General features: G+C 33.0%; 1 protein-coding gene across 1 annotated transcript in view; it reads left to right on the forward strand.

The window, feature by feature from the left end:
* LOC137643216 (DE-cadherin-like) overlaps window positions 1-10,000 on the forward strand; it is a 184,242-nt gene that overhangs the window by 169,673 nt on the left and 4,569 nt on the right. Inside the window, exon 31 of the mRNA XM_068376064.1 lies at window positions 6,153-6,575. Coding sequence (XP_068232165.1) covers window positions 6,153-6,575 — 423 coding nt within the window. The remainder of the gene's footprint in view (window positions 1-6,152; window positions 6,576-10,000) is intronic.

The raw sequence follows: 10,000 nt of genomic DNA on the forward strand, positions 1-10,000 counted from the left end.
TATCGACATTTATATATAAATCATCATCATAACTATCTATTACAATACAATACATATAATCATTAGTAGGATCATAGCTATTTTCCATACTAATTGAAGGATCTATATACTGAACACGTCTTCACAAATACATTAATGATTGTCCGCACCAAGCTTAGATTTACGAGACAAATTATAGGATGAAATATTAAATTACACGTGTACTTTTTTTCTTGATATTTGCTGATTTTTCTTGAATTATCAAATGGCATCTAGCTCTTTTGGGATTCATATCAAAATTTCTGAACCAGAATGTGAATGGTTTGTGATCATCCAATATGATTATCATATAGTCATAAATGACGTATTTAACGTGACAAAAACTATTTACAATAGATAGCCTCTTCCTATCAATGCTATTTCTTCTCATTACCATTAATTGATTTTAATTTTCTTGAAGAGAATGCTATAGGAGACCTCATATTATTTCCACTGTAGCAGAATTTCTCCACCCCATTAATCGGAAGCATCTGTTGCTATATAGATTTTCTTGCGAAAATCAGCCAATATGATCGGTTATTTAGGAAGGCCATTTATCAAAATCTTTAAGTCTTTTTTTCCAGTTTAAAACCGACCGCCTCCCTCAAAGAAATTTGTCTTCAATAAATCGTTTAGAGGAGATGCTATAACAGAATAGTTATATACAAGCTTTGTGTAATAACCAGTCACCCCTAAAAACTTTTGAAGGAGCTTATCTAAAAGGTTGAGACCGGAAAATTGGTAATTTCTTGAACCTTATCTTGAAGAACCTTCAGTCAGCTAAGAAACAAAATAGCATCGATAAGCTAAATCATTCTTAAACAGAAAATTTCCCTGTTATTTATTTTTCATTTCAAATTGAATATGTGAAATCTGTTTAACGCTAATTCATGCTGAATCATCCATTTGAACTAAATATCACTTAACATATTACCAAAAACTATGTTAATCATTATCGTGAATGCAGTAGGCGCAAAGTGTAAGTAAACCAAATACCATACGCTGCATATTCAGATAATTCTGTTTCGTGATGAATTTGATGAAAACCACTGAATAAATCTAATGATGTAAAGTACGTGTACTCCCCAAAGGCATTAATGATGTCATCAGTAAATGACACCGGTGATATTTCAGAAATTGTTACCTCGTTAAGTTTACGAAAATCTATATAAACTCGCCAACTTTTATCTTTCGTTGGTACACAAAGTAGTGGTGTATTAAATTGCCTAATTGTTTATTTCAATTACGTTCCCCTTTAAATTTTTTTCAACTTCAATGTTGAATAATGGTATTTGATACGAAGGAACATGAAGAATTTTATCTGGGTAATTTTACCTTATTTGATGTTCAGTTACAGATGTTTTCCTAATATTCCAAACAGGCGTAGAAAGTCCATCTTGAAAAGATGTTAGAAAATCTATCAACCATTTTTTAGCGTTTATCAGAAATAGCCGTAGCTACTTTATCTCAAACAGGCTTAATCATAGACAAGCGAGTGATCTCTTTTACTTTCACTATTTCCTCTGCCTGTAAAATTATATGGGTATTAAGTTCAATATCAATTCAAATGATTATAAACTTCTATTTTAACATCGAAATTATCAGATATCATGTAAAACTAGTGTAGGCGACCCGTAAAAAATTACGGTTAATATTTAGATAGATATAAACACACCCACACGCACAGAATCAAATCCTTCCCACCCCCTCCACCTTTCCTAACTAAAAGTCGCTCGTTCGGTAATTTGTGGGAGATTGTGGTTTCCGAGTGTGCCTCTCAAGTTATTCCCTCTCACTAGGGAATGACTACTTTTTCTCCACCCCTACCCGAGGGATGAAAAGAGACCGAGTAGCTATACGTTTGGCAGTGCCACTCAGAGTGACAAGGAAAAACATAGTTGTATAGAGCCGGACACTAGCTCTTTATTATATAAGGGAGAATGCTTCTGCCACAGACAAACCGTAGATTTTAACTAAAGATTCCTGACCTTGTTGGGCATATTTCATATGCTGTATATATAATTCATGGCTTAAGAATTGGGAAGAGGTTTAATATTTCTCATTGCTGACTGAAAAAGGATTATCTTTATAATCTTTAACTATATTAGATATGTCTGTAGTAGAATAAACATTGGTTGGCTGTTATGTGAACATTAATTCTTCGTTATTAGCTTGTCTCTCTTAACAGAATTCGCACATTTAATAAATATTCCTTTTACATAACCTTTTTTTTTTTTTCCTGAATTGCAGATATGTTATTTATTGCCATAGAATTACATATTAAACTTTAGTAAGGGTTTTATGGTACATACATCACTTGATAAAGTTATTATTTACAATTAAATTATAAAGGAAAGTGAATTTGCCTATTTCATATCTAATACCAACAGAACCTAGTATATCAAGTGGTTTAAACTGTCTAACGATTAAACGACACGTTCGCCTATCCAAGCTATTAGGAAGATTTTCCGTAGCTACGAAAATAACAAAAGAATTGTGCCGAGACGCTACCGCCTTCATACCTAAATTTCTGATGAATAAAAGATATTGATGAGGATACGGAATCTATACACAACGCAAGTGATTACATACTAGTATGAAATTTATCATTTACTTCTTTGATAATAATACAATAACCAGCTAAAGCGAAAACTTATTTGTATGTCTGTATACTGTGATTAGAACTACGATTAATGACTATGCTTCCTACAATTGCAGGTTAGGTTCCCATACACATTTTTTCGTACCATATTACTTTATCGAATTAATTCATGCCTCGACTCCCTGGTTCAACTGACCATTACTAACTATTGCCGACTAAGCATTAACCAAAGTTACTACGCCTGTTTCTGAGGGCATTTTGGTTTCTTATTGCTGGGGAAGTTCTTGTCTACTAAGCCAACAATAAGAATTTGTTCTATTACATCTTAATCGTATATATTAGACGATAAGAAACTAGTAAAGGATTAGATGCATTCGATAAATAAAGACCTGATAAAACATTTCAACACGATCTCTCTCTCTCTCTCTCTCTCTCTCTCTCTCTCTCTCTCTCTCTCTCTCTCTCTCTCTCTCTCTCTCTCAGCGCCCAAAGAGAAAGAGGAATAAATATTAATGGAAAAAGTTATCAGTTAATATCACATGATCTACTTATGTGATGAACTATTCGTCAACTTTAGATACTTTCATATTGTATCCGTGAACTTTCGATACTTACATATTGTATCCGTGAACTTTAGATACTTACTTGTATCCGTGAACTTTAGATTCTTACATATTTTATATGTGAACTTTAGATACTTAAATATATTATCTTGGAACTTTAGATACTTACATATTGTATCTGGGAACGTAAGATACTCTCATATTGTATCCGTGAACTTTAGATACTTACATATTGTATCCGTGAACTTTAGATACTTTCATATTCTATCTGGGAATGTAAAATGCTCTCATATTGTATCCGTGAACTTTAGATACTTACATATTGTATCCGTGAACTTTAGATACTTACATATTGTATCTGGGAACGTAAGATACTCTCATATTGTATCCGTGAACTTTAGATACTTACATATAGTATCCGTGAACTTTAAATACTTACATATTGTATCTGGGAATGTAAGATACTCTCATATTGTATCCGTGAACTTTAGATACTTACATATTGTATCCGTGAACCTTAGATACTTACATATCGTATCCGTGAACTTTAGATACTTACATATTGTATCTGGGAACGTAAGATACTATCATATTGTATCCGTGAACTTCAGATACTTACATATTGTATCCGTGAACTTTAGATACTTTCATATTCTATCTGGGAACGTAAGATACTCTCATATTGTATCCGTGAACTTCAGATACTTACATATTGTATTCGTGAACTTTAGATACTTACATATTGTATCTGGGAACGTAAGATACTCTCATATTGTATCCGTGAACTTTAGATACTTACATATTGTATCCGTGAACTTTAGATACTTACATATTGTATCTGGGAACGTAAGATACTCTCATATTGTATCCGTGAACTTTAGATACTTACATATAGTATCCATGAACTTTAAATACTTACATATTGTATCTGGGAACGTAAGATACTATCATATTGTATCCGTGAAATTTAGATATTTACATATATCCATGAACTTTAGATTCTTACATATTGCATCCGTGAACTTTAGATTCTTACATATTGTATTAGTGAACTTTAGATGCTTACATATTGTATCCGTGAACTTTAGATTCTTTCATATTGTATCCGTGAACTTTAGATTCTTACATATTGTATCCGTGAACTTCAGATACTTACATATTGTATCTGGGAACGTAAGATACTCTCATATTGTATCTGGGAACGTAAGATACTCTCATATTGTATTCGTTAACTTTAGATACTTACATATTGTATCCGTGAACTTTAGATTCTTACGTATTGTATCCGTGAACTTTAGATTCTTACATATTTTATTAGTGAACTTTAGATGCTTACATATTGTATCCGTGAACTTTAGATTCTTTCATATTGTATCCGTGAACTTTAGATTCTTTCATATTGTATCTGTGATCTTCAGATACTTACATATTGTATCTGGGAACGTAAGATACTCTCATATTGTATCCGTTAACTTTATATACTTACATATTATATCCGTGAACTTTAGATTCTTATATATTCTATCCGTGAACTTTAGATACTTACATAGTTTATCCATGAACTTATTTAATAGTCATCGAGTACTTATCTAATATGTAGAAAAAACTATGCATATGACGTCAGTTGTAGGTCGTTGTTTTTTTTATATTGCACTGCAGCTCCAGTCATCTTCAGTGTACTCTTTTTGGTATGCAAACAATCAGTAAAAGTAGGCGTTATAGGCCAACATAACTTATATTTGTCTTCTAAGGCTAATTTCCTTTGCATGGTGGTCTTATAGTTTTGAGCTGCCATTAAATGTTATGGTGAAAGAACCTTAACGTTCGCCTTGATAGTTGTTAACCCAAATAAAATTTAATGATCTAATTGGCAACCTATTTACTTCTTTATCATGTGAATTATAAATGCATATTGTGCATATTCCAGAGCATAACAATAACTTTAGATAGCTCTTCAAATATGCATGTGTTTTCAGGACGCCCTATATTTGCCAATGACACAGTTACTTATGGCACATCCTTTACGTTTAAGGAACAGAAGTTTACTGTCAGGGCACATTCCGAGATGCATGCTAACAAACTTGTTCTTCTTCCACTCCTATTTCTCATTACACATACACCTAAGTCAAAGTTTATTTCTTGAGTATTTTTGGGAAGGTCAAGAACCTCCAACTACTTCTTTCAGTTATTTTTTTCTCATTTAATCCGAGAATGATTATGAGATGATATTTGCGGTAACCAGATAAAGTCAGATTTATTTAGCTACTTTAAAATGCTTCGTTTCTCATAAATGTAGTTCTGGAACCTCAAGCTTAGGATTTTTGTTCTCTTGCTAGAGAGTTCTTACTTTTTAACTTATATAATGATTGGTTTTATTGTCATGAATTTTATCATAGCATCTTTATTAACATTTATTTTATGCACACTGAATTCATAAGGGTTATTATTTATGAATACAGTTTTATTTCTTTTTTGTTATCAAATGTATGACAAAAAGATTTTATAGCGAACTAGGCATAATTTTATCTTTATTTCCCTTTCTGTTTTAAAATATGGCCATTCCAATCTTTGGAAGTGGAATTCAAGTACTTTCTGTTCATTTCAGGAGAATGTTTGTGAACTGAAAATGGCGATAATACAAGTTAGTTAAGCACATAACAAATACTCTTCCCTTAATCTTTAAATTACCTTGTAAGTTTTTATGCAGTAATTTAATCTTTATTTTCAGATGAATTATTATCATAAGTTTAAATTTTTGGAGTAATTCACATTATAATATTCTTTCACATATTAAAGCCTTGGAATTTGAGCATTTTATTATCATTCTTGAAATCTGTTTTTCAAGTTTTTCTCACCTTCTATTTTGGCACTTGAAATGGATTGAATTTGTCCTCAGCTTTCTAAAAATTACAAAAATGTTTCTGAAACACTATATAAATGATGTTCTTAACAATTTCTTTTGATTCTAGGCTTCCATTCCACCACAGGATCATCTAGGAGTGAATTTTCGCTCGATTACAAGAATGATTGGTGTCATCGCTTCGAAAAGATTGCCCAGATATATGGAAAGGAACCAGAACAAAAAGTAGAGAGTGAGAGTAAATTCCAGGACACACCTGAAGAGAAGAAGATGGCCCCCTTATCAGGTACTGCCACCATTAACAGAAAAAAGTCCTATGTTGCAAATGACGTGGCAAACTGCTACACTTTACCTGCATCCTTGAAGAAGAAAACTTACACAGGCCTTTCGCCCGGTTCTACTCCATCTTCACCTCGGCTTATGAAGAACAGTGAAAATTCATTGGCAAATAGAAACTTGGTGGATGCTGGATTACCAGCTTCGAAAGATCACCTTGAGGGTATCATCAAACAAGGCACTTCCGAGGGATGTGGTAAGAAACACTTACCGTCAACGGAAGATCGTATTGTAACCAATGACTCTACCAAAAGCAAAAAAAGCGTGGAGACGTGGTGCTGATTCAGTAGCAATTAGAAAAGAATGCATAATAGTTTTCAAATGTCCAAAACTTTAGATACAAATTCACTGTAGTTGTGACTGTTGTAAAGTGTGGACTCTAAAACTTCACTGAGTGTTAATGAAAAATCAGGAAAGTGTATGAAGTATCTTCACTTATCCCACTTTTTAAGCTCAAACTCAGAATTTATTTATACTACGGTTAGACATCTAAATGATTTAATCATGCATCCAGTGAGTAATTTTCTACAAGACATACAAAGGAGTAGAATCCAGGTGTAGTTTCCTGTTACCATATCACGGCTTCACTGGTCGTTTCTAATCATTTGAACCTAACATGAACAAGAACCCATTACACAAACGCCGTTAAAAATAAGCAATTACTCTTCTGTAAATACTATAAACTTCGGTGTATAATAATGTGCACGTGGCTTTAATTTGAGATTGTGTTTGCGACGGTCTGATTGGAGTATTAAAGCGATGTTTCTGCGGTAACCATGAAATATTTGTATCTGAATAGCCTTCATCAATTACACAGAATTATTTTCAACGAGTTTGCCGGAAACATAGTGTAACATGGAGTCCTAGGATGGGACGGATTTTGTTAGTAGTCATTAAAGAAGTCCCCGATAAATATAGAAATACGTTTGAAGCAGGTACACAGGAGTAATCCGAGTGTATTCCATCTGCTATTAGTATGATGTATTTAATTGCTGAAGTATTTCATTGTATTTGAATTAGGCCATGTGGAATACTTGTCTTGTATAAATACAGCTCCACGGAACTGTAATCCAAGGTTACTTTTACTGTGATTTTGGTAGAATATGGTTTGATTGTTTACTGTACTTCAGCGTCAGATGAACATTGAAGTACATTGTGTGTCTGTGGTTCAACAGTAGCAGTGATAAGAGTCTACTGCTGCTGCAGTGGAATAGTTAACGTATGCTTCCTGTGATAGCTGATAGTTCAATCACTTAGGGAGCAGTTAAAAGTACTTCTTGCCACTGCAGTGGCTGTTACTGGGGCCAGAAAATCAGTTCCAGAGAGGGAGCAATAGAAGAATGTTCAGTGGTTTCTCAGAAGGTCGACTTGACAAAATTAGTCAATGATTATTTTCAGCACTTGATGATTTGAAACACATGTTTATCTATAACTAAACTTTTGTTATCTTGTTTTCTATTATATGAGGAATACTAAAAATAGTCTATTACATCCAAATAAAAGACAATAACTTTTTTACCCGTGTTTAGCTCAAAATAGAGTTTGCTACATCTATAAAGAATTATTATTGTGTTTTAAGAGTACCATTTGGTTGCAAAAGTGATTCAAGTCTGGAGCTGTAAATGAATTTTAGTAATATTTCATTTAGCAGCCAAAAGGATTCTTCCTTATGCAATTGTAATTCATGTTTTTTATTTTTGTTTTTGGCTTATAAGAAGAGGTTATTGAGACTATGACAACTAAGAATGCCATTGACTTTCCAGGTAATTAAAACTGTTGTAGCGGAATTTATAAAGTGTGTTTGCTGTAATTGCTATGGTTTTTTTTTTGAGTGGAACTCTGATTGCACTGCAGTGCGTGCAAAGTGCCTATTGCAGCTGTGTAGGAGTAATAGAAACATGGCCACTGAAGCTGACCTCATTCAGACTATAAACAATGGGGTTGCTGATACAGCAAAAACCCGTGACTTGCACTGAGTTGGCTAAATCTTAAACTGCTAACCAAACCATAGGCGAAGAAACACCGTGCTGTGAAAAATAGCTTTTATTTTTACCCATCCTGTAATTGTGGCGTGAATTTTCAATCAACATATCATCCTATCAAGATCTCCATTGAAAGTCAGAATTAATTGGTAAATATGATTAAACAAACGATTTTAATATTTTCTCATGCCTTTTTTATTTTGAACTCGAGTCCATAGCTAGGTAATGTAAGCATTAGTAATGTACTTTGTTTATTTTTATATTGAATTAGCCTATTTAGTAAATTACCTTTCAGGGAATTGTTTGAAATTATTCTTTTAGAGGGTAGTATGGCCTTACTATGTAAATATTTGTATATATATACGTTGCTACATCTACCACTAATTAGTTGATTCAAAGGATACTAAGAAACTATCAGCGATCTTCATGTGCATATAATTAGAATTTGAAAATCTCGAATTAAATATCCTTTGTGTCCATGGATACTGTATGTATTTTAAGATAGAAGGTAAGGTGTAAATCTTATGAAAAATGATAAAAGAAAAAAAAGAAAAACTAATTATGTTTGAGTGGTTTGTGACCTAGTTCAACAATATCACCCAAACTTTTATAATTCAGTCATACATAATATGTAAAAGAAGCAAATGAAACTTGAATAGGCTATGTCCCTTCGGGTATCCATTTGTCAAGCTCCATTTGCATTGCGTTTGCTCGATGCCGTTTGAGTTCGGCCTTCGACTAGCTTTTTGAAATTCACGTGTCATCTAAATTCCATATCATTCTCTTCGTTGGGATAGCGATCCCACTGGAAGGCTTCATAAGACCCCTAATGGAAGGTAATAACTAATCCATTCACCTTCAAAGAGGTAAAGCTCAAAGACAGTCAGTTACTCGAGAAATTGCACAGAGATGTGACGGGAGATGGAAGGAACCTCCAGGAAGTAATATATGAAGAAAATATGTTATCAAATTCACATTTAGATACAACATTTTAATATTCTTCCCTCACTTCACCTAAGTTGATATACTAATTTAGCTATAGCTGGAACGGGGTTAAACCCTTGTCTACTAAAATAATTAGCCTTCAGTTTTCATAATTGGTAATTTGTTTTTATGGCCAAGGAAATGAAAATGGTCAAAGTGGATCATTTCAAGTGAAGGGAATAGAAGGGAACTTTCTACGGTAGGGTGAAAGAAATAGTCACGGAAGAGTTTTTCAAGTGGGGAAATGAAAATTAAAATATCCATGGAAGAATTCTCTAAGAAAGGTAAATGTTCTTTAATCTAATTTACACGTTCCCATCCATTCATTTCTAATCGTTGTTAGATCTTCTTATCTTGAAAGTTAAGACAATTTAAGGTTAAAAATTAGTAGATTTAATTTCTTATCTTAGAATAGAACCTTCTTTGTTAATATTTGTACAAAAAGGTATTCATAGTGAGACCTTTTGATGTTGCTCAAAATATAAATCGAAAGAATTTCAGATTCGTTCGTGGAAACTATCTTTTAGTAAAAAAAAGCTACAAAAATTAACATCATGGTTTTTATTACTATCTGTGATATCTATTACATTTTACCAGTCGCTCACTACTAGATCAACTGGTATATTAGACTTACACAAACAAAACCACTACCAGA

Source organism: Palaemon carinicauda, chromosome 6 (assembly GCF_036898095.1).
Source record: "Palaemon carinicauda isolate YSFRI2023 chromosome 6, ASM3689809v2, whole genome shotgun sequence".
Classification (NCBI taxonomy): Eukaryota; Metazoa; Arthropoda; class Malacostraca; order Decapoda; family Palaemonidae; genus Palaemon; species Palaemon carinicauda.